This window comes from Nelumbo nucifera, chromosome 7, assembly GCF_055504915.1.
Source record: "Nelumbo nucifera cultivar China Antique chromosome 7, China Antique-T2T, whole genome shotgun sequence".
Classification (NCBI taxonomy): domain Eukaryota; kingdom Viridiplantae; phylum Streptophyta; class Magnoliopsida; order Proteales; family Nelumbonaceae; genus Nelumbo; species Nelumbo nucifera.
The window spans coordinates 31,017,173-31,043,846 of NC_142655.1; the positions used below are offsets into that span (position 1 = coordinate 31,017,173).

Consider the following 26,674-nt stretch of genomic DNA (forward strand, 5'->3'; position numbering starts at 1 on the left):
GGCTTAGCTTCTTATTCAGATCTGACCCCTGTTTCTTACTCAATTCCTGAGCCCATTTTGGTTTCCCATGAGGGTTCCAACATGTGTCACTATTCATGATAGCTAGTTTAGATCACACTAGAAGAGGTTGAATAACCAAACTTATTTCCCTTTCACACACAATGTTAATTTTGGGAAAAACATCAACACTAGGAATAATGAAAAAAAAACACAGGCAGGCCACCTTCTAGATCAACTATAGTACTTCAGTCACCATCAAACAGTTTTTCTCTACTATTGCAGTACCTACAGATCATAACCAACCTACAAATTACCCATTGCACTGTTGTTACAGCCCACATAGGTCATCTCTAACCTACACACTTCACAAGAAGGCTGTTTGTCGCAGCATATAAAGGTCATCACCGACCTATAGTTTGTTACAGGGATTAGCCGATCCCACAAAAAAAGGAAAGAAGAGAGACTGCTCACCTCACATTGACAGATTGAACATATTACAGGTTCTGTTCTAGCACACGACCAGAAAAAATAAGGAAAAAGAGAAAGGGAGAGAGAGTACTTCAATCTGATCTGAATTTGGATATGGATCTTCAATGAATTTGGATCTAGGTCTAGCAAAGGGAGAAGACAAAAAAGGGTTGCTTGATCTTTTCTTTCAGATCTAATAGTCCTGCTCTGATACCATCTTGTCTAGAACTAAAGTGAAGAGAAGATAGAGGAGAGAAAGAGAGAAGAGAGGAGAGAGATTTGAGAGCATCAAAAGATGCTGGCGGCGCCAGTTTTTTGATATTTATATTAGGGCGACTAAACATAACATAAAGACAAGGGGAATTACAATAGTAACCCTACGACACTAACAAAAATAAACACATAAGAAAAAACACTCTTTAACCAGTCATTTAACAAAATGCTTTCACATCAGTCTCTTCAGGTTTAGTGACTTTACCCTTCAAATAACCCTCTAAACCTTTTCCCCCAACAAAAAGAAAATCAAAATGGAACTTCCATAAGTTGTAGTTAGTTCCATTAAACTTCACCTGAATGATGTCTACTTTTTAGCCATTTTATTGAACAGTTCATAGATGAAAACTATGCCAATATTAAAGTCGAGCCTACAGCTAGACAAACAATGACTGATCTTTAAGCAAAGGTATCTAAAATCCCTCAACACACTAAGAATAAGAAAGATTTCCTAAGAAACAAGTCCAACTAGCAAAATATTCAAAGTTAATAGTCCAAGAAGGTGAGGTTGCAGTCCTATCGATTCAAAGAAGGGATCAAAACCCTACCAAAACAGATTGAAATCCTCAACCAAACCAAATAGTATATAGAATAGGCTATGGTGACACCAACTCTAGAGTTTCAAGATGAACAAAACAGCCAGTCAAGAGAAATCGGAGAAAACTCTACCTGGCAGGCATTCTTTTCTAGGAGAAATACTAGAAGAAGGAGAACTCAAAACCCTTTCCAAACTAATTTGAACCAGACCAATCAAGGAGATATCAATACAGCTCCTTTTGGCGACACCAAATCCAAAGTTTTGTGCAGATCTAATGCTCCAAACAAGAGAACCAAAGAAAGCCCTAAAGTTGTTGGCACAAGAGTCAAGAATAGAACAGAGTATAGTGTTGAATGATCAAAACAATCCATAAATGCTTCAAACCAAATGTGAGAACTCAAGAGTAACCTTCAATTTTGAGCAGAAATCAGATGCTAAAGCTAGTACATAGAACCTACTCTGGTACCATGTGAGTAAGATGAACAATAGAGAGTCTAGAACCAGGTTTTAGGGTGTCAAAGAATGAATCCAACCCTTACCCCCAAAGAGCTTATATTATAAATATTTACAAGTAAGCCCACATGAGCTTAAAGAATTTACAAGAAGGCTCTTATAGGCCAAAAGGATTACAAGAAAGCCCTTATAGGAGTTGAAAGAGAAAAATAAAATAACAAAAGATACAATGCAACAAGGGCTATACTATTATAATACATCAATACTCTCCACAAATACTACATTACAGGTTTAATGATCTCCCATATGATGTACTATTTACATTTGATGTTCTTTGACCTCGAGTATGTTTTGACTCCTTGGCTTAAGTAATAGCCCTAATGTTGTCATACAACAAAAGAACATAAGATCTTATGAAAATAACAACACCAAACTTTTGAGTAAACTTATTTACCCAAAAGGCTAATCTCCTGGACAACAGCAGCTAAAGGTCTCCAAAGTAGAGTGCTTGGGTCTCAACTGGGGTCTTGTAGTTTATTTGAGTTGTAAGCCTGTTTTTAGGTTCTTGGACCTGGTCTATTTCGCTTTATCCCATCTCTATAAAGATGATGTTCTAAAATATAGGAGACTTCTCCTAGTTTTTTCACAAAACTTTTCTGAGAGCCATACCTTTGATTGTTGTGATAGAATTTATACATAATTTCCAATGAGTAAAATGTCATCACATTCATAACAAGGGAGCTACCATTTTCTTCCATTACTTTCTTATACAAAGGCTTATCCAAACATTGCTTAAAGCTAATTTGTTTAACAATCGAGTTAAACCGGATATTTCAATTTCTTAAAGCTCATTTCAGCTCATGGATTGATTGGTTAAATTTGCACATCAACATAGGTATGGGTAGTGAGAATGTTTCCTCATATGTATTTGAGTGTAATACTTCACCACAAGTTGGGTTTTATAGGTTTCAACTTTACCATTTGGGTCATTCTTCCTCTTGAAGATTCACTTGCAACTAAATGCTTTCACTTGAGGTGGCAATTCTACAAAAGTCCAAATTCAATTAGTTTTCATTGAATCAATTTCAGTCCTCATAGCTTATCTTCAAGTTAGAGGATTCACCTTATTATCCTCAAATTTCATTAAGAATGTTTCTTGATCATAACCATAATGGATGGGAGGCCTAAAAACTCGGGTAGACCTTTTTAGTGGAATTATGGAGTTTGTCAGGAATCTCCCATTATTACAGTGGTCTCTTCTTTAAGAACCACTTCTACCAAAATGTAGGTATTTTTTTCTAACAAACACCTTTTGCTCGCAAGAGTCAACTATCTTACCTGATGATGCCATGCCCGCTTAGCTAGTCTTGTGAAAGGTTTCAAATCAACTACATGTGTATGTCTTGCAAGGCAAGTTAAATGTTAATGAGTTGATACCCGAGTATGATGAGGGTCACGCCAAAGGTGTCAAACACATAATTAGTATCAAGAAAACCATGTCTGGCTGTACCTGGGTGTTGTACTAACACGCATCCCTTCCCGAGGAAACCCAAGATCGTGTGCTAAGTCTTGAGGAGAGAAATCTACAAGATCTATCTCCAAGCACAACTTAAGCCAAGGAATATTTTGAAATTCTTACTTCATACATGTAGCCTTGTTCCCATACTTCTATAAATAGAGAAACCATTCCCTGTGATCTTGACCCCATCGCACCAGTAAAAAATCACCCAACGCTAGGAACATCTAAGAACCATCTAGAAGTAAGAATCCCCCCAAGACCTCAATCTCCTAAACCACCAACATTGCCAGTACACTGTCCACCATCTATAGTAGCTGTAGATCTAGGCTCAACATCACCAGACATCTAACCAAAGAAGAACTCATGGAGTGTCTACAATCAGTTGTTTCAAGAAACAAGCCTAAACCTTCATCCTACCAAAGACCTTATCCCAACCATATTGCATAGAAGCCCTACCCACCTATCAACCAACCACCACCGACTTGGCAGATGTATGATGGAGAATTGGGAACTGCCAGGGAACACATTAATAAGTTTGAGGATACTCTGAGACCCTACTCTACAGATGGGAGATTTGAAATTGGGGAAATTCTTGAAAACACTCACTCACAGGTGAAGCATATTCATGGTTAATAAACTTGACATTCAACAGCATCAACACATGGGAAGATCTGGTGGAGAGATTCCTGACGAAGTGGTTCACACTAGAAAAAAGAATGATGCTAGCTGACCTAAGGAACTTAAGGCAATGTAACTTAGAGGAACCAAGAGACTACGTCCTGTGGTTCAGAAAAGAAGTAGCAGAAGTACTTGGAGAATATGAAGAGGAAATCATAGTAGATTGGTGCATATGAGGCACGAACCCCAAATATTGGTGTGAATAGGGAATCTTGGTGTTGTAATTTTCTCGAAGTCATGGCTATGTGCAGAGGGGACTGGCAGATTTGTGAAGAAGGCAGCAGAACAGCAAGGGTGGAGGCAAAGCAGAAGATGACACGAGACCTACGCAAATCAATTGGTCGTGCAAACACAGTCGGGATTTCCTACTCACTTTTCCTACCCACTCTCTACCCACCATGAATTGGAACCACACGTCTCTATTATGAATTGAAAGATGTGTGACTGCAATTCACAGCAGGTAGAGAGTGGATAGGAAATCTGGTCTCTGCAGTCGTTTGGTGCTGGTACGAAACAGCCTCTGTTAAGGCAAAACAACCAAACCACGGAATGGTGTCAAGACAGTTGATTTGTAGATCAGACCCAACTTAGGTTTTAGGGTGAGGAATGAAAATTTGGATTGTGCTCAACGTAATTCTCACCTGGCAAACCAATTCTCAGCCAGGTCAAAAATATCAAATTGGATTTGGATTACCTAAAATCAACCTCCTCTTGTTCCTATGCTGCCGGAAAATCTATGTAGTACCGGAAAGACATATACTAGGAGGGCTTTGACCAATAACCCCCTGATTTTTTATATATACAACCTAATTGCTTACCACTTTTATTATGATATTGGTTGATTGGTTGCAAGTAACCTAATTGGTTACCACTTTTATGATACTGGATGATTGGTTACAAGTTTTTCTGGTATCATTCTCGAATTCATATGATCACATCAGAGGGGATTTGGATACAGAGCAACATGCACTAAGACCCATTGACCATACCACAGGACCTGCAGTTCTGTGGGTATTCTATCCCACACCACCAGATTTAAAGGGATGCTGAGTGTCCATCAGCATCCGGCTCTGAATTGGGACTTAAGTTGTGATGTTTGAATTGTACTCTAGTTATTACATCTTTCCCATCTCATATACCATGGAGAGTCTATGTATACAGGCTTGATCCCACACCTCCTAAATGGAGGGGGTGTCATGCAACCATCTCAACTACTGGGTCATCGGCAAATTGGTAATACAAATAACCCGAATAGAAGTTTCCTAAATCCTAACCAATGACTTGAAAACCTTATGATACGGAAGACCGAAATTTCGCCAACTGGTTCCTACTAATTCGACGTGTATACAATTTGGAAGGTGCTGACTTTTCAGTTTGTATCTATGTACAAAGACAAATTTCAAAAGATGCAAACTGGGGATATGTATAGATGCAGAAAGAAATACATTCATGCAACAACACATAATATTACAGTAAAATATTTACAAGCTCTGAGCCTGACAACTTTATTTGCACTATGCCTTCAGCAGGTGCACACAGTAGTTCTGTACATAATGGTACACGAACTGCAAAGCTAATTTGCCTTAGAGTTCTTAGAACACCTTAAATTCTTGAAGCCACTTCTAACTTCTAAAATGTATAGGACTATCTATTGCCATGAATAGAGGCTACCACCATCATCACTTCGACCTCCAAGGGATCCTCGTACCTACCAAAAAAATGCCCCAGCAACAGGTTATAGGTCACAAAAATGCAACCTTTACCCCATCTCTGAAGTGTTATGAGCCTCCTGTGAAGAAGCAATTGCTACTATCAGAGCTCCCTGTCCCACAAGGCAGATTGCGGACCATGAGCTTAACACTACGAGACCCAATTGATTCCAGAATCTCAACACATTCCTGCATATCAGAGTCACTCATCAACAACACCCATTCATCCTCATCATCAAGGTACTTGAGTTGGAATGTCCCAATTTGAAGTCTAAACCTCTTGGCGACTTCATCCATCAGTTGGGCGCACCCTCTGTCAGGCTCAAACTTGAATCTTACTGTGTCATCTTTATAAGTAGCTTTAACTGTGATTACTGATCCACTGTCTCTGGGACATGTTTTGACTCTTGAATTTTTCTGTTTATTGAAGCTTGGGGAGCTTGATGCGCTACCATTTATCAATGAACCTGAGCCATTTGATGAATCTGTCGTGCCTGAAGAACTGGGCTGCGCATCACCAACAATTCCAGCATCTATATCATCAGCTGCTGGCATACAGCTTGAGCTTTGTGATGTGATTTGGCAATCAGAACTCAACAAATTCAAATCACCACCCTCGCTTTGGCCCCCTATGTTGCATCTCACTGGTTGCAGTAATCCAGAGTCTAATAATTTACATTCATGGCTACAATCAATCAAAGGTTCTCTTTCTCCTTTGATTGTATTTGATAGAAGCATGTTCCCTACAGGCTCCCCTTGCTGTGCAGAAGCAGAACAATCACCACCTTCCAATTTCACTGCAGTAGAATCACCCCCAATGTGAGACCTGGGTGATACTGATATTACATGTTTCGCTGTTGAGTCTGGGTTTCTGGATGCCAGATTTTTTTGGGGGGAGAACACGTTGGTTCTCACCAAATCTTGGACAATTGAAGCTGCTGAGACAAGTCCCCCAGTGACAGGATCAAACTTCAGTCCTCCTTCCACTCCTTGCACTGAATCAATCACAGTCTGTATTTTTCTTAATGAACGATTCACTTTGTTTATCTTCCGAGATGGCCATCTAGAGATTCCATGCTGTCTGCAAATCCTTTTCAGGGTAGTAGGGCAAACTAGCAAAAGGGGAAAAAAGTTGCAAAGAATCAGTTAGAAATCTTTAGCAGTCAAAAGCTCTTCTACATGTATCTTATTGATTTTGGTCTCATAGATAGCCCTAAATACATCTCAAATGTTAATACATAATGTAAAATGTATGCCAAATAGTACATTTTGGCATAGATGGAGGCCGACAGTGGAAGTATCTGGGGCTCAAGGCCAAAACCAGACCCTAACATCCCAAAAATAGTCAGTGTATGATGTTGCCAGCTTAGAAGCTTGCAATGACAGAATGTTCTCTGCCATGTATAGGTCTGACATAGCAGGTTAAAACTTTCCATTTAATAGTTTATCACCATCCAGGTTAGCCACATGGATCTGCCTATGTCCATGTAGTGACAGGATCAGAATTGCTTTGCCAAAGCAATTTTTAGACTTTAATTACAACAAAAGTTGGTAGTATGACCTTGTCAAGACATGGTCTCCCAGACACTTAGGGGCCATTTGATAACAGCTGAAGTTGCTGAACTGAAAGGCTTCTTGCTTTGTCTTTTAGCTGATAAAATAATTAAATAATGTAATTTTTAAGGGTATTGTGATCTACCCAATTTCATTTTCAGCAATTGAGGAGCCACAACCTCCTTAAAAACTAATTTTTTTTATCAATAACAGAAAATTTATTATAAAAGAGCAACAATTACAACATCCAAGAAGAGAGTTAAACTCTCTTAGCCCTCCCCAAGGACAACAAGAGCACAAAAATGATAAACAAGCCCACATAGATTGAACCCTTCCTACCCTCTGTTTGGATAAGGCATCCACAAAGGAGTTAGCACTCCTTTTGGCCCACTGAAATCTTACTACCAAGCCTCTGGAAAGCCATTTGAATTTCTTCTTTTCATAAGAAAATTCCCGGAGTCCATTCTCTTCTTTTTCTAACCAAAAATAGATTACTTGGAGTTGCCTTCAATGATTAGATTGTGGATATTTAATTCTTTTGCTCTTTTTAATTCTTAAAAAACTTATTCATTAAGGCTCAGTTTGGGAAGAGTTCAAATACAACTATGTACAGTGCAAAACCCTATATATGGTATTTCTAAACCTTGTATTTGCATCTTCCCAAACTGAGCCTTAAAGACAAAGCAATTAACTTCTCAGTTTTAGCATATTCAGCTGTTATCTAACGGCCTCCTAAGACATTCAGAGGATAAGACACCTTTCTGGCTTTCCAGAGCAAGCATCTTTCCTCGTATTGTTGCCTTCTTTTTCTCTTAAATCTAGGGTTGTGGCATTGACAACCTTGTCTTGAACGTCCCTTGCAATTAGTAATTGATATATTCATTATTGCAGAAACACATTCTCTTGCTTTAGTGTTCTGAATGAAATACTTAAAATCATTATGTGATGTGTCATCCTACCAAGTGAAATTTATGTTCATTATTTAATTGCCCTTGCCATATGGGGATTCATGGTTTAATATGCAAAGACTGCAAATCATGATTTAATGCTTTCAATGGATGAGAATGTTCAATGTTATGTAATAAAAGTGAAGTCTTACCACCGATGCTTTTAGCAGCATCCTTAAGACTGCCAGAAAAGTATTGCTGAAGAACACTTAAGCTAATATTTCTTTCTGCTGTGTTTCGCTTTTTCTCCAGCTTTTTCCTTGAGAAATTTGATGCCTATGATATAAAAGATATTTCAAAAACAGAGGAAACCAGTACATCAACAAGTTGAGAAAAATATTGTCAATGGTTGCAGGTGAGTTCTTTCTAAACTACCAAGATGCTCCTTGAGAAATAGATATTTGTCATTCTAGAAATGCTACTTATGCAGAACTGATTTCAACCTATAAGAATTAGCATGAGTTACAGTTATCCTAAAACTTCACCTCTTTTATACATTGAAAAAACTGGTATATGTCAATTGATCTTCACATTGAAAGGCATAAAATAGTCACCTTAATGTCCAGTGGCAAGAAAACAAGATCTGAGACTTGCATCAAAAGTTATCATAAAAGAAAGCTGCACCAAATTTTGCAAGGTTTATCCTTCAAGTTTCTTTCAAAGTAAACTTTAATTAATTTAATAAAAAATAACCTTCTCCATCCATAAATTACTTTAGGTTTGAAGGTCAGGTTACCTGAATTTAAGAACTTCAACTATATTGGGCTCAGGTTAGTGTTTGGGCACATTCAAAATTTAACAAATGAATAACCCAACCCAATTAAATTGCATCCTTTAATTACTAAGAGACAAAGAGTTAATGACAATCTCTGCAAGAACTGACCTTAATTTAATATCAATTTCCAGTTTTCAACTGGTTAATCTGAACACAGATATTTCCTTTATTTTTCATATTGTGCCTTTTTCTTCTTCCTTAGCCTTCAGCAAGAACTCCCCTAAATTTCATTTTTCTAGTCATTCCATTCTCTGCAAGAAAGTGTCATCCAATCTGTGCAACTTTTTCTCCCCAAATCTCAGTTGCCACACCACAAAGAGGTTTTTCCAAATGTCTTCAGAAATAGGAAAAGTACTAACAATACACAAAATGCAGATACCTAAATAGATCTATATCTATACTACATTTAAAGGTGTGAATGAGGGTGATAGGCCCTCGACTACCCATTTGGGCCCATCACAGGAGACCCAGGCCCACGACATGCAGAAGCCAGGCCAAGCACAAGAGAAGCACTCGATCTCCCATGTGCAACCGCCACTGAGGTTTGTTTACGTGAGGAGGCCACGTCCCTCTAGTTAGTTAGCCATCTCAGTCAAGCCATGTGCAGGAGAGGCGGAAGAGAGAGTATAAGTATTGTATTACCTCACCGATTCTGGGCATGAAAAATGCAACCCTACTGATCTCCTCCATCTCTCCTATCTTCTTCCTTTCTCTTCTTCCTCTCCACTCCTCTACTCTGTTTTCAGGAGGGTGAGCTCCCTCGAACCAGCTCAGGTTTTCAGAATATCAAAGTGAGCTTATCAATTGGTATCAGAGCCTAGCACTGATGACTAATACAAGATCCACCGCAGTAGATGATCATGTTGATCGGATTGAAGTAGAAGTTCACCGAACCACATCAGAACTGAAGGACATCAAGGAGACCTTATCGGCACTGGTGGGGCAGTTCGAGCGACTATCCACACCCATGGCGAGGGAACCACAAGCGGAAGGATCCAGTAGCAGCGCGGGTAGACGTGGCAGGATCACCCCAGGTAAGATGACGGAGATCATATTCCCAGTTTACTCGGGTGATGATCCGGTACCTTGGATTTATCGGGCTGAACGGTATTTTGAATATCATGAGATCCCGGCGCACCAACGAGTGCCTATTGCCTCTATCCACCTCGATGGAGAGGCCATTATGTGGTACCAATGGTACCGAAAAACACACCCCTTGACTACTTGAATGGACTTCACCGGAGCCTTACGAGTGAGGTTCGGACCATCTGGGTATGAAAATTTTGATGAATCCTTGTCCCGCGTCAAATAGACTGGTGGTGTATGGGAGTATCAGACTGAGTTCGAGAGATTAGCCACCCGTGTGCATGGTTGGCCAGAAACGGCTCTGGTTGGCTGTTTCATCGGGGGTTTACGGAAAGACATACGGATTTGTTGAGTGGGCTGATTTATGTTGGGCCGATTTATGTTTAGTTTGTTTTCTTTTAAATTAAGAAGTTGTTGGGCCTTGGGCCCATTAGTCTTTTATTTTTAAAAGAATTGTAAGTACTTAGTTGAGTTGCCGCCCTACTAGGGGCATCTTTGTAATATCCCATATTTAAGTTAATTATAAATAGAATGAGGGGCTGGCAGCTAGGGTTATGTATCACTATCCTAGTCGACCTTCTTCTCCTTTTCTTCCCTTTCCTCTGTCTATTGCTGAAACCCCCAACTTTCTCCTCTTCCTTTCACAAGAAGCTTGGCCAAAATCAGCACATAAGGTTTTCTACTTGGTATCAGAGCAGGTTGAAGGTTCTTGAAGAGATTCACTCCTGCAGCCCTAGATCGGCCGACTGCATGGAGATTTAAGAGGCTGATCGAAGCTCTCAGGTAAGCCCAGTTTTTGGATTTTCTTGATGGATCTGTATGCCCTGTAGCTGGTCTAGGGTTTCTCATCAGAATCAGGAAAAATTGGAGAAAGGGGAAGAGTCCTGATTTTGTCGGACTCTTCAATTTTGACCTACGTAGTGGCGCCCTAATTTTTAGGGTTCCTCTGGGTTTTTTGTAAGGGGCGATTCAAGTTCCATGTGGTTTGGAGGATTCTTGAGAGGGCGGTTGCTTTTTCTCTCTCTTCTCCCATCCCACCGAAAAGGAATCTTTCGTGGGAAGAAAGTCCAGGACACCAAAGGAGTGTCGTTGGTTCCAGAAGGTATTCTGTTTGTTCTTGCTGCATTTTTTGGTTGTTTTCTATACCTATTTTGAGACACATGGAGGGACACAGAGTTGAATATAAGCCCGAGAATGAAATGGGACCAGTGGGAGGAGGTGCTGGAGACCCCTTCGGAGCTGGGACCATTACTACAGTTAGGTTGGATGGTACAAACTACTTGGAATGGTCCCAATCTGCAAAGATGGCCATTGGGGCTCGTGGAAAATTGGGGTATATTACTGGTGAAGAGGTGAAACCTGAAACTGGCAACTCCCGGTGGGTGCAGGAAAATTATATGGTAATGACATGGTTGTGTAATTCTATGTTGCCACATATAAGTAAAAATTTTTTATGGGCAAACACTACTAAGGAGATATGGGATGGGGTTGCAGAAACCTATTCACAAAGGGAGAATGTTGCTAGGGCTATCAACTGAGAAATCAAATTATTGCCACAAGGCAAGGAGATAGATCTGTTGCAGCCTATTTTTCAGTCCTTAAGACCCTGTGGCAGGAGATCGACCATCTAGAGACCTTTGCTTGGGAAACCACCAAGGATGCAGCTACCTATCAAAGACATTTAGAGAAGTATAGGGTGTTCGAATTCCTTGCTGGCCTTAACCCTGAGTATGACATTGCACGACATCATCTTCTTTCTAGGGACAGTGTCACTCTCTCCCAAGCATATGCTTTTGTGTCAGGAGAGGAGTGCAGGAGGGATGTAATGATGAAAAATCTCGGTTTTGATCAGTCTGCTATGGTAAGTGTTGTGAAATCTAAACCGAATGGCAATGAAAACAAAAAGAAAGACAAAAGGGACATGGTCTGTGACTACTGTAAGAAGCCTAAGCATACAAGAGACACTTGTTGGAAGCTTCACACACATCTTGTGCCGACCAGATTGAAGAATAAGAAAGGAAATGCGCACATAGCAGTTACCAGTGATACTCCAGTCCCCCCTACTATAGCTGCTTTGGAGTCCGTTGCAGCTGCTGCAGTAAGGGCCGAGCTTGAGAGGTTTGGGTTACTTCTGAATCAAAGGGATACAACTAGTTCTAGTTCAGCCATAAGCGGACAACAAGGTACAGGTAGCACAGGTGGAGCTCACTCTACCTCCTTTGCCCACACATGTAGTTCACATGTCACTGAAAACTATGTTTCTGCTTCAAGTAAGGAGAGATCTCCTTGGATTATAGACTCTGGAGCCTCAGAGCATATGACCCATTGCTCCACTATTTTCTCCTCTTATCAGCTCTGTTCTGGCAGAGATAGGGTCTCCACAGCTGATGGATCCCATGTTCCTATTGCTGGGAAGGGATCTGTCAAGATTAATGATTCTATTTGCTTACCCTTTGTCCTCCATGTTCCTAGATTGAGCACTAATTTGTTATCTGTTAGTAGTTTGACTAAGAATCTGAACTGCTCGATGATTTTTTCTCCTAGACGCTGTATTTTGCAGGATCTGGATTCAAAGAGGACAATTGGGAGTGGTCGTGAAGTGAATGGAATCTACCTCCTAGATGCTTTCCCTCTTCACCAAAGCCATCATGTTTGCAGAGATAGTGAGTCAAAATCTGTGGGTCAGATTATGCTTTGGCACAACCGTCTGGGTCATTTATCCTTTTCTTCTTTGAGTTGTTTGTTTCCAAAACTGTTTGAGTCTGTGAGTCTGTCAAGTTTGAAGTGTGAGGGTTGTGAACTTGGAAGCATTGTAGACACTCTTTTAAACCTAGTAATAAAAGATGTTCTTCTCCCTTTGATGTTATTCATTCGGATGTGTGGGGCCCTTATCATGTTCCCTCTATGGGCGGCTATCGCTATTTTCTCCTGTTTGTGGATGATTTCTCTCGATATTCCTGGATTTACCTGATGAAATCACGCGATGAAGTACCATCCTTGGTGAGGCAATTCCACCAGATGGTACTAACACAGTTTGGGACAAGAATAAAGATGTTCAGATCTAACAATGCTAGGGAATATTTTGAGAGACACCTTGCCTCGTATTTGTTAGAATATGGTGTTGTCCATCAGAGCAGCTGCTCCTACAGTCCACAACAGAATGGTATTGCAGAAAGGAAGAACAGACACATTGTTGAGACTGCAAGAAGCATGATGATCACATCTACAGTTGCGGTTCGGTTTTGGGGTGATGCAGTTCTCACAGCAGTATATCTGATTAACAGAGTGCCCTCTCGTGTACTCGGATTCAGGACCCCATTCAGCCTTCTTTTTCCTCAGGGGGAGATGTTTCATATTCCTCTAAGGGTGTTTGGATGTGTCTGCTTTGCACATATTCTTGGCCCTTACCGTTTGAAGCTTGATCCCAAGGGTACTGCTGCTATGATCCAGTCTCTGGGAATCGGTATGTTACTATGGATGTTACCTTTTTTGAATCTACGTACTTCTTCTCAAAGGATCCTTCACAGGGGGAGTGTTTTGGGGAAGTAAGTCAGCAGTCTATCCCTCTCCCAGTTCCAGTTCCTGTGTCTACTCCTATGCTTGACCACCACCCGATGTCACCCACCTTGCCACCTCCTTTGCGTTCCATTTCACAACATTACTCACGACAGAGACTCCATAAGGCGGTTGATTCCACTACAGTAGAACTCACACCACTTCCTGTCGATCCCTTGGAGACTCCAGATTCGGCTGATACGGATTCAAGTATTCCTCTTAATCCCACTATTTCAGTTCCCATTGATCCTATTGACACTATTACAGATAACCTTGATCTCCCTATTGCTCTTAGAAAAGGGAAGAGAAAGTGCACTACTCATTGTATCTCACAGTACTTATCCTATAGTGGACTTTCTCCTTCCTACCGTACTTTTCTCTCTTCTCTTGATTCAGTGTCTATACCCAAGGGTGTTAGTGAGGCTCTCTCCAAACCTGAGTGGAAGACAGGTATGCAAGAAGAGATGGAGGCTTTGATTAAGAATCAAACATGGGAGATTGTGGACCTACCAGAAGGCAAGGAGACAGTTGGATGCAGATGGGTTTACACAGTAAAATATAAGGTAGATAGAAGTATAGAGAGGTACAAGGCAAGACTTGTTGCAAAAGGGTACACACAGACCTATGGCATTGATTATCTAGAGACATTTGCGCCAGTTGCAAAGATGACCTTTGTTTGGATACTCCTTTCTCTTGCTGCTTCGTACTCTTGGCCCTTGTTACAACTGGATGTAAAGAATGCTTTCCTAAATGGGGATCTTCAAGAAGAGGTGTATATGGATCTTCTAGCTGGTTTTTATGATAATGCTGAAAAGGGAAAGGTATGCAAGCTGAAGAAGTCACTATATGGCTTGAAACAATCTCCCAGAGCATGGTTTGACAGATTCAGAAAAGCCCTAATTGTTTTTGGCTACACTCAAACTCGATCTGATCACACCTTGTTTGTGAAGCGCAGGGGATCTTTGGTGTCAATCCTAATTGTTTATGTGGATGACATTGTTGTCACTGGGAATGATCTGAGTGAGATTGATAGTCTGAAGAGGAATCTGCATAAGGAATTTGAGATTAAGGATCTTGGAGAACTAAGATACTTCTTAGGCATTGAAGTTGCAGGATCAAAACATGGAATTTTTATCTCTCAAAGGAAGTATGTCTTGGACCTTCTCCAAGAGACAGGGAAGCTTGGAACAAAGGCAGCTAGCACCCCCATTGATCAGAACCATAGAATCAGTGCATCAGAAGGTAAACCAGTGAAGGACCTTGGGAGATACCAAAGACTTGTGGGTCGGCTACTATACTTGTGTATGACAAGACCGGACATCTCCTATGCAGTAAGTGTAGTTAGTCAATACATGCATGCTCCACGAGATCAGCACTGGAAGGCAGTTGACAGGATCCTTGCATATTTGAAGGGACATCCAGGCAGAGGCATATTGTTTACTGATCATGGACAACTGAAGCTAGAGACCTATACAAATGCGGATTGGGCAGGATGCCTTGATGACAGAAGATCAACTTCAGGAGTGTCCACCCTAGTTGGGGGTAACCTAGTCTCATGGAAGAGTAAAAAACAAACAGTTGTGGCAAGATCAAGTGCAAAAGCGGAATATAGGGCCATGGCACATGGAGTTTTAGAACTTCTCTGGATCCGTTCTCTGTTAGAAGAAATCGGTGTACAGGCAGAAGAACCTATGATGCTATACTGCGATAACCAGGCAGCAATCAATATTGCCCATAATCCAGTCCAGCATGACCGAACTAAGCACATTGAAGTAGATAGACATTTTATCAGAGAAAGGGTAACTTCTGGAGAAGTTTGTCTTCCATACATTTCTTCTGATTTGCAGCTTGCTGATGTTCTCACAAAAGGTGTTGCGAAGAATAAGCTGGAACATGATCTACGCAAGTTGGGAATGTGTGACATCTATTCCCAACTTGAGGGGGAGTGTTGAGTGGGCTGATTTATGTTGGGCAGATTTATGTTTAGTTTGTTTTCTTTTAAATTAAGAAGTTGTTGGGCCTTGGGCCCATTAGTCTTTTATTTTTAAAAGAATTGTAAGTACTTAGTTGAGTTGCCACCCTACTAGGGGCATCTTTGTAATATCCCATATTTAAGTTAATTATAAATAGAATGAGGGGCTGGCGGCTAGGGTTATATATCACTATCCTAGTCGACCTTCTTCTCCTTTTCTTCCCTTTCCTTCGTCTATTGCTGAAACCCCCAACTTTCTCCTCTTCCTTTCACAAGAAGCTTGGCCGAAATCAGCACACAAGGCTTTCTACTGGATTGAAGTAAAAGCATTGCAGCCTTCAACTCTTTTCTCTGCTATCGGGCTAGCTAAACTCCAAGAAGACAGGATAAACAGATTAAGAAAAACCACTAGATTGACTGGTCCAGTGGTTGGACCCCTGTTACGAACCCCAACCAGTCGAGCAGATTCAGCTCCGGGACCCTTACTTCCCACCCCGGGCACTAAACCAGAAGCCCCAGCACCCAAGAACCCTGGGACCATGGTAGTACCTTACAAGAAGCTCTCATGGACCAAGATGCAGGCCCGTCGAGAAAAAGGGTTGTGTTACAATTGTGACGAAAAATTTATCCAAGGGCACCGGTGCAAGACCCCACACCTCTACCTATTGCAGGTTGAAGAGGAGGGTGCCAATTGTGAACGGGAACCGGAAGTTGGAACCAATGAAGCAGTCCCAACCATGGAAATTGAATATTATGTGATTTCTTTGCAAGCTCTATCGGGCTGTCAGAGCCCACATACCATGAGGGTGGAAGGGTGGGTTCAGGCCCAAAAAGTGGCTATCCTAATCGACAGTGGAACTTCTCTAAATTTTGTCACCCCTGGGTTGACCCGGAGACTCGGGTTGGATGTGGAACCCATAGCTCCCTTTGCTGTAAACGTGGCTAGTGGGCAAGGAATCAGATGTGAGGGAAAATGTAAATCAGTTAGGCTTAAAATTCAGGGGTAACTCTTCACTATAGACCTGCACCCCCTTGAATTTTCAGGGGCTGATATAGTTCTGGGCGTCGAATGGCTTCAACAATTGGGCCCCGTAATGTGCAATTGAGCTGACCTTACAATGCAGTTTCAACATGAGGGACTCACCTGCATACTAAGGGGAACCGGACCTGTCTCGGCCACAGCCGAATTGTACTCCAACCGGGAGCTCCTCCCACAAATGTCCGTCCATACCGGTACCCACATTATCAGCGGGCAGAAGTGGATAAGATGATCCAAGAACTCCTGGATAAAGGGTTCATTCAGCCCAGTAACAGCCCGTTCTCTTCACCTGTCCTACTAGTAAAGAAAAAGGATGGGACATGGAGATTTTGTGTTGACTACCGAGCCCTCAACAACATCACTGTGAAGGACCGATATCCCATTCCATTGATAGAAGAGTTGTTTGACGAATTGGGCCAGGCCCTCTTCTTCTCCAAACTGGATCTCAGGTCCGGGTACCACCAGATCTGAGTCCACCCAGAAGATATAAATAAGACGGCTTTTCGGACCTCAGATGTGCACTACGAATTTGTGGTTATGCCATTTGGTTTAACCAACACACCATCTACCTGTCAGCGGCTCAGAATGACATTTTCAGACTCTATCTGCGACGCTATATATTGGTTTTCTTCGACGATATACTTATCTACAGCCCCACCTGGGCCTCACACCTAACACACTTGCGTCGCACTTTGGACCAACTTAGGCAGCACTCCTTGTTTGCCAAGCCCACTAAATGTTCCTTTGGACTGACCCATATTCATTACCTTGGGCACATAATAACAGGTGGGAAAGTTTGTACAGACCCGGACAAGGTTTCAAGCATGGTCAATTGGCCAAGACCACAGAACCAAAAGTCACTTTAGAGGGTTCCTCGGACTGACTGGTTATTACAGACGTTTCATCGCCGGTTATGGTATGTTGGCCGCACCTCTCACTAAGTTGTTGAAGAAACAATCCTTTATATGGGACGAGGCAGCAGAAGGGGCCTTCCAATATCTTAAGAAGGCAGTCACATCGCCTCCCACCTTGGCTCTTCCAGATTTCAGTAAAGAATTTGTGGTGGAAACTGATGCTTCAGGGAAGGGGATTGGTGCAGTCTTAATGCAGAATGGGCAATCATTGGCTTTCTTCAGCCGACCTCTATCAGCCCAGGCCCAAGCCAAGTCCACATATGAGAAAGAGTTGATGGCGATTACCTTAGCAGTACACAAATGGAGGGCATACCTTCTGGGAAGGAGATTTATGGTATGAACCGATCACCAAAGCATTAAACATTTATTGGAGCAGAGGATTCTCAGCCCAGAACAGCAAAAATGGGCCTACAAACTTCTGGGTTACGATTTTCATATTGAATATAAACCTGGGCCTTCAAATGCAGTGGCAGATGCACTATCCATGGTAGAAGATTTCCAGCTGATGGGCCTATCTAAACCCAATTACCCCTTGTATGACCTCATCCAGCAGGAGGCACAATCAGATCCAGAACTCAGCCGAACCTGATCCCAATGGAGCAAGGATCCCACTTTAGTGCCAGGGTATTCCGTAACTGGTACTACACTCTTCTATAAAGGTCGTGTGGTAGTAGCCAGCACATCAGAGTATCAGAAGGAGTTGCTCAAGCTATTTCATGACTCGGCTATAGGTGGGCATTCCGGGTTTCTCAGAACCTACAAGAGGATAGCGAGCCACTACTACTGGAGGGGAATGAGACGTATGGTTCAGAGTTATGTGGTCTGTTGTGACATATGCCAGCAGCACAAGTATAGCACCCAGTCTCCTGCAGGTCTACTTCAGCCCTTACCCATTCCAGAACGAGTATGGGAAGACATTACCATGGATTTTATTACCGGGTTGCCTAAATCAGCAGGGAAGTCAGTGATCCTGGTAATTGTGGACCGCCTAAGCAAATATGCTCATTTCTTGGCGCTACCACAGCCGTACACAGCTTCCACAGTGGCTCGAGCTTATGTCCAGGAGGTAGCCAAATTGCATAGCACTCCGAACTCTATCTTGACTGACAGAGACCCCCTCTTTATGAGAAAATTCTGGGATTCTTATTTTTCTGCTCAAGGAGTACATGTGCTTGACACCACCAGCTACCATCCCCAGACAGATGGCAGTCCGAGGTGGTCAATCGTTGCCTTGAAACTTACTTGCGTTGTTTCATCGGAGAGAAGCCCAAACAGTGGGCTTACTGCTGCCATGGGCCGAATGTTGGTATAACACCACATACCAAGCTTCAGCAGGGACCACTCCATTTAAAATAGTTTATGGGAGAGATCCTCCAGCTGTGCTTCCTTACGAAAAGGGGACTTCTACAGTGGCTGAGGTAGAAGCCCAGTTATTGGACAGAGATGAGATTTTGAGATCCCTCAAGCTGCATTTGCAGAAAGCCCAACAGCGCATGAAATTAGCCTATGATCGCAATCATCGGGAGCTTGAATTTGCAGTGGGGGATTGGGTCTACTTAAGAGTCCAGCCTTACCGACAAGCTTCGGTAGCCCGACGGGTTTGGCAGAAGCTAGCTCCCAAGTATTTTGGCCCATTCATGGTGATTGGACGAGTAGGGCAGGTAGCTTACAAACTGGAGCTTCCTACTTCCTTGAATTACACCCAGTTTTTCATGTCAGCATGCTGAAACCATGTCTAAGTCCTACCACTAAGGTCAGCCCAACCCTCCCACAGTTCACTGAAGACGGGAACATATTGATTGAGCCACAACCAATCAGAAATATAAGGTGGGTCAAAATGGGCAAGAAGTTACACAAGCAGGCCCTGGTCGTGTGGAAGAACTTGCCACCAGAAGATGCCACATGGGAAGACTATGACCAACTGAAAGACCAATATCCTCACATCAACCTTGAGGACAAGGTGTTTCTTGAAGAGGGTGGGACTGATAGGCCCTCAACTACCCATTTGGGCCCATCACAGGAGACCCAGGCCCACGACATGCAGCAGCCAGGCCAAGCACGAGAGAAGCACTCGATCTCCCATGTACAACCGCCACTGAGGTTTGTTTACGTGAGGAGGCCACGTCCCCCCAGTTAGTTAGCCATCTCAGTCAAGCCATGTGCAGGAGAGGCGGAAGAGAAAGTATAAGTATTGTATTACCTCACCGATTCTGGGCATGAAAAATGCAACCCTACTGATCTCCTCCATCTCTCCTCTCTTCTTCCTTTCTCTTCTTCCTCTCTACTCTACTCTGTTTTCAGGAGGGTGAGCTCCCTCGAACCAGCTCAGGTTTTCAGAATATCAAAGTGAGCTTATCAGTTTAATGACAATCTCTGCAAGAACTGGCCTTAGTATAATATCAATTTCCAGTTTTCAACTAGTTAATCTGAACACAGATATTTCCTTTTATCTTTCATATTGTGCCTTTTTCTTCTTCCTTTGCCTTCAGCAAGAACTCCCCTAAATTTCATTTTTCTAGTCATTCCATTCTCTGCAAGAAAGTGTCATCCAATCTGTGCAACTTTTTCTCCCCAAATCTCAGTTGCCACACCACAAAGAGGTTTTTCCAAATGTCTTCAGAAATAGGAAAAGTACTAACAATACACAAAATGCAGATACCTAAATAGATCTATACCTATACTACATTTAAAGGTGTGAATGAGGGTGTGGAACTTTTCTTCTTGAATAAAACGCCCATATTTTTGAATGGGAAAATTCCCTATTAGTACCCTGTACTTTGTGCCTAGTGCCACTTTGGTCCCCGAACTTTAAAATGCAACAATTCAGTACCCAAACTTTCAAAACGTGACAATCCAGTACCTGCCATTAATCAGCATTTAACCTGCCGTTAAGTGGCATTTGGAAAAGACACAAATGCCCATCGAGTGTCATCTAATTTTCTTTATCAACCATCTAAGCATTGATAAAAAATTAATAGTCCCAAATCCTTGCTTCTTCCATTCAAGAAAGTTGGGGTTATGTTTGAATGGGCATACTGGTGACCCCAACTTTCTTGAATAGAAGAGGTAAGGCTTTGGGACTATTAATTTTTTTGTCAATGTTTGGATAGTTGATAAAGAAAATTAGATGACACTTGAAGGGCATTTGTGTCTTTTTAAAATGTCACTTAATGGCTGATTAACAACTAGTTAACGGCAGGTACTGGATTGTCACGTTTTGAAAGTTTGGGTACTCAATTGTTGCATTTTAAATTGTAAGGAATGAAATGTAATTTGAACTACTACTTTGCACCTCATTTAATTCTCTCTCATTAAGTCTTATATTTAAGGTATTAACTCCCATTCTCTCACATAAAATCCTACATTTAAGGAATTTTTCTCACTAATAAATTTATATTTATAAGTTCTATATCTAGGTCTGTAAATCAGATTGGATTATTCAGATATAAACTGCAACCATCTTATTGTTTTTAAAATGGCCAAAAAATTTAAAAAGAGTTTAAAAAAATTATTTTTTTTAACTTGTATATGTAAAATAAATGTATATAAATATACAATATAAACTTATCAATTAATATGCTACATATATACATAAAATAATAATTTTTATCGGACTTGGGTATTAATCAGATTGGATGGGGTTAAATCAGCATTTGATCTAATTATTAACCAGATGCAAGTTCTCACATCCAAATTCAGGACAATCAGATTTGGAGTCAAATCAAGTATGGACTTTTGGAATCCATTGGCAGCCCTATATTTAATACTTTTAACAATACAAAACCCACATTTTTAAAGCAAAACCAATTTTCCGCCTAGGTGACAGGTAAGCAATTCAACCGTCCGGGTCAATTGGAATGTCATAGTTAAATAATAAAATTTTAAATAGAAATAAACACAAAAAATTGTATGGGCATGTCTCTAATATTCTAATCATATTAACAAAAAAATAAGTGTGGTATATCAGATTTGTTTTTATTGAAAATGGAATCAAATACAAAATTAAGATAACTAAAAATGAAATTATTTTCCTATTTGGTTGTGGGTCAATAATTTAACTTTTGGGTTAAATGTGTCAACCTTTGATGTCATAATTAAATAATAAAATAAAAAAAAAAAGATTAAAGCACAAAAAATGAAAAGATGCATAAATTTTGCAGAAAACATTGGGGCATATCTCTAATATTGTATATTCATCATATTAAACAAAAAAGGTGTGATAAATAAGAATTATTTTTATATACATAGAAATATAAAAATTGCAGAAAAAATTGAACACGTCTAATATCTATCTATACTACTCTTAAAAGTATGAATAATCTTGTGGAACTTTTTTTACTAAAATGCCCCTATTTTTGAATTTAGTCATTATTTCTAATTGTGAGATCATAAAATGTAATTTGAACTAGTAATAGGAGGGATCTTAAGAGAAAGGATAGAAACATCCTATCCCTATTTCTCAGGACCAGTGGGAGTTGGCGATTCAATAAAGGCTGAGATATTGGCTGTGGTGCATAGAATACAGGCTGCAAACCAACTAGGAGTAGAAAATCTGATAGTTGAGGGAGATTCTAAGGTGGTAGTGGGTTGGTTGTCGAGTCCAGAAACAGTTCTATGGGGCTACAGGGATCTTCTTTAGAAAGTTAATTGGCTCACAAGGAATATGTCAGTCACCTATCAGTGGGTCAGCAGATCAGCAAATGCCATGGCAGATTCTTTGGCAAAACAAGGGGTCTCAAGGGTTGAGTTATTTTCTGCCACTCTATGATTGTATTCTGTTAAGAGTTTGTTTATGCTCTCACCTCTAAGGTGGTAGTGGGTTGGTTGTCGAGTCCAGAAACAGTTCTATGGGGCTACAGGGATCTTCTTTAGAAAGTTAATTGGCTCACAAGGAATATGTCAGTCACCTATCAGTGGGTCAGCAGATCAGCAAATGCCATGGCAGATTCTTTGGCAAAACAAGGGGTCTCAAGGGTTGAGTTATTTTCTGCCACTCTATGATTGTATTCTGTTAAGAGTTTGTTTATGCTCTCACCTCTAAGGGGAGGTAACATCTCATGCTTCCTCTTAGGGTGAATGTATACTTCCTTTCTTATTAATAAAATTATTATTCATTTATCAAAAAAAATAGTAATTTTCATCTCATTTAATTCCCTCTTACAAAGTCTTATATTTAAGGTATTAATTCCCATTCTCTCTTTTTAAATCTTATATTAAGGTATTTTTCTCACCAATAAATTCTATTGATTAGATCCGTACCTAATGCTTTTAACAATATAAAACCCATGCTTTCCTAAACTGACCCAAAAAATGAAACTGTTCTTCCGATCATGCTTTGTGGGTAAGCAAATTCAACCATCCAGGTCAAATGTTTTGTAGAAAACATTTAAGCACATCTCTAATATTATATATATTTGTACTATTGACCAAAAAAATAAGTTTGGTAAATAAGAATGATTTTTATACACAGAAATATAAAAAATTTTGGACATATATTATTACTATCATCATCTAAAATTTCCATGTGCAAATCATGTGTGCGCTTACTAGTCTAAAGAAACTAAACAGGCAATAAGATACAAGAAAAGCAACCTGATAATAAAATTTGAGTGGATAACTACCACAATGAAGCTGATGGATATCATAGTAATCCTGGTAGTTTCTCTTATTTCCATCTCATTTAAATTTGTTTCTTGTCCAGCCACCTCCTTTTGTCCTACTCTCTCTCTCTCTCTCTCTCTTATCTTTCCATCTCTAGCAAGAAAATTTCTCATTAAAATTTCTCAGTTTCTTGTTTCCTGTGTCAAGATGTATATCATAGTAATCCTGGTAGTTTCTCCTATTTCCATCTCATTAAAATTTGTTTCTTGTCCAGCCACCTCATTATGTCATTCTCCATCTCTAGCAAGAAAAATTCTCGGCTTCTTTCCTTTGAGTTGGATCTTTTTCCCCCTCCAATTCTGCTCTCTCTCTCTCTCTCTCATCTTTCCATCTCTAGCAAGAAAAATTCTCAGCTTCTTTCCTTTGTCAAGTTTGATCTTTTTTACCCTCCAATATCCTCACCTGTTATCTGTACTCTTCCTCCTTTCCATGATTCTCTCAAAGACCATAATTTAAAAATTACCCAGAACATATAAAACAGAAGAAGTTAGGAGAAAAAAAATGGTATGAATAGTCAATTCAATGAAATGACAAAGACATGGGTGAGGGAAATAAATCATTGAGAAAGAAAACAAGTACATGTAATTCTCCCTATTTTGGTGGCAATTCCATAATTATTTGTTTCTTTTCCTCTGGCCTTTGGATCAATTTTAACTTTTTAGAGATGTCCTTTTTGGAAGGTAATATTATCATGCAAGAAGTATGAAGTGCACAAGTAAATTATGTTGTAGCTTTACTACATTAGTATATAAGAAAAAAACAAAAACCTTGGTTTTTGCAGTACAGCTAGAAAGAAGTAAGGGAATTGGAAGTTGAAGGAGACTCACAATTAGTCATCTCATGGACCAAGAAACTCGGTTCAGCTCCTTGGAGATACAGATATGCTTTCAGGGAAATTGATATCCTAGAAAAGAGGTTCAATTCTACTTTTAGCTGGATAAGAAGAACTGCAAATGGGATGGCAGACATCTTGGCAAAGCAAGGAGCTGACAGACCTAGCTTATTTTGGGAAAAGCCATAACCTGATGTACTTTGGGGCTCCTATGTAACTTGGGTTTGAATTTTTGGGGATGACACTCCGGCCATCAAGTTGTATTATCTATTTCTTTAATTAAATCTGTTTTCTTCTGATAAAAAAAAAAACAGAACCTTGGTTTGAGAGGTAAACCTATAGTTAGCACATAAAGACAATTAAATGCTAAAGTAGACACTTAAAGAATATCCAAATATCTGATATTATTCCTGTTACAACTGAGGTTTTCTTTTTTCTTTTTTCTTTTCGTGGGTAATCACCTATTAGAACTAAGTAAAGAAAAAGCAATTCCAAAATGGACCAGGGATTGGAAACACTGTAATCACTTCACCAATAACACTCGAATCATCAAAATGATCATAGCTTCTCAAGGCACATAAGTTTCACAATCATGGTTCAAAGTATTGATACACCTCTGTGTACCAGCAGAGGTGTATCAGTACTTCTAACGATATTCCCCCCATTTTTTTTTATTTTTTTGGTTATATATATATATATATAATTTAAAAAATGGGTTCCTGAAAACACCTGTAAACAGGTGTCTCGGGAACCAAAAGATACGATATGTACACCCGATATGGGGTGTATCGTATAAAAATTTTGATCCTTGTTCACAATATCTTGGTCCTGTTGGAAAGGTAACTGAAAATTTTATTTAAGTACACAATTGCCAGGGTGGTATGGCAAAGCCGAGAGACAAAGGAGTGCCTTAGTTGTCTAGGTGTCTTGGTACCTGACTAGGCATCACCTGGGAAATGGTTTTTAATAAGTCATTCCAGTATTTTTTTTTTTTCCTAAAGTCAAGTGATTGTATTAATAAGTATCAAAATGAAAGAGCATATCACATCAGCACCTATGTACAATAAGTCCATTGTTTTATTATTTTCTTGAAAAAGCTAAAATATAGGGATTATATCAATAAACTCAGCAATTTATGGGATATTTTTCTAGGGCATGTTTCCATTTTCCTATTATTTTATATAGAGCACAATAAAAATGAGGCAACCAGCACAATTTTAAGTTCATAATCCAAACTAACAAACTAATAAGCATTAGAAAAAACAAGTATTAACAAGTTAACTATGGGATATTTTTCTAGGGCATGTTTCCATTTTCCTATTATTTTATATAGAGCACAACAAAAATGAGGCAACCAGAACAATTTTAAGTTCATAATCCAAACTAACAAACTAATAAGCATTAGAAAAAACAATGATTAACAAGTTAACATAACTAAACATGCAATAAGACAAAAATTAAACAATAAACAATTCAAGAAAACAACTGATCATCAGTTGTTTTGTTGGTGTATAGATTATAGAACATATCATCAGTTCAGCATGTAATCAGTTATTGGGGATAATCTCCTATTTCTTATGCATTAAGTAATTGGGTTAAGGCCCTTGTTCCAATATTCAACAGAGGAGTTGTGGAGCCCTGTTCCTCCAAGCACTAGCAACTAGCATAGGTAAAAAAAAGTGCGGTGGAGCCTTGTGTTCTATGGAAGCATGCCATGAATATCTCTTATCTGATAATTTGCTATATTTTCTTCTACTATTTCTCAACTAATTCACTGTTTTCTTTGTAGTTACAGGCTAGGAGATTGTGTTCCTGATTGTGCTATGACAAAAGCCACATGAAAAAAGAAAAACTTTTTCTTTTTTGATAAATAACAGTATTTCCTTAAGACAAAACTGAGCTACCCCAAAAAGAGTAGCAAGCCAAGTAAGTACAAAGCCAGCAGTTTTTTTGGAAGAGGTAAGCACAAAGCCAGCATGGCTCACAAAAGTTATCATTATTCTCAATATATTACATTAGAGAGTTACAAATTGAATCCTGGCCCCAGTTCTCTCCAATCCAAAAATCCCTTAACTGCTCTAGTATTGGCCGGCTGTTGGCACTTCTAGGAATCCACTTGAATGAGGTATTCAAATTTCATCCTAGCGAAAGAATCTATCTCATTAGAGAACTGGCCTTCTATGGGATATCCTTCCTATCTTGCATCCAAGATATAATTGTATGACTGTCCCCTTCTATATCAATCTCAATCCGCTCCATCAATGCAATTAATTTTGGCCCTGGCAGTAAGGCCTGTATCTCTGCTTCTAGGGAGTTTATTACTCCTATTGACCCTGAGAAACTCAACAGAATGTTACAGCTGCAGTCCCTAATTACTCCACCAGTTCCTGAAGCATCCAGATTTCCTAAACTGCACCCATCAAAGTTGAGCTTCAGCCTTCAGTGACTACTTTTCATTCTCTTATTAAATCATTAATTTATACTCCTTTGAACTCATCACAAACCATTACCTAGTGTACAATCCTCACTGCTGTGAGTTCAATAAATTTTTTCTTTTTTGATGAGCAACACAATGAAAATTTCCATTCAGTAATTTTAAGAGGTACAACAAGAAGTTGAGTGCATACAGCCTTAGCTTTCCACCTACCCATGCATTTTACATCAAAGCCCAAAATAGTTGGTGTCTATTAACTCCCTGATT

At 39.9% G+C, this 26,674-nt stretch overlaps 1 protein-coding gene across 1 annotated transcript in view; it reads right to left on the reverse strand.

Moving 5' to 3' along the window:
* Positions 1-5,328: 5,328 nt before the first annotated feature.
* Positions 5,329-26,674, reverse strand: part of LOC104598240 (protein NLP9) — a 32,696-nt gene continuing 11,350 nt past the window's right edge. The window contains exons 4-5 of the mRNA XM_010260187.2: positions 8,292-8,415; positions 5,329-6,750 (exon numbers count right to left, since the gene is read on the reverse strand). Coding sequence (XP_010258489.1) covers positions 5,708-6,750; positions 8,292-8,415 — 1,167 coding nt within the window. The 3' untranslated portion in view covers positions 5,329-5,707. The remainder of the gene's footprint in view (positions 6,751-8,291; positions 8,416-26,674) is intronic.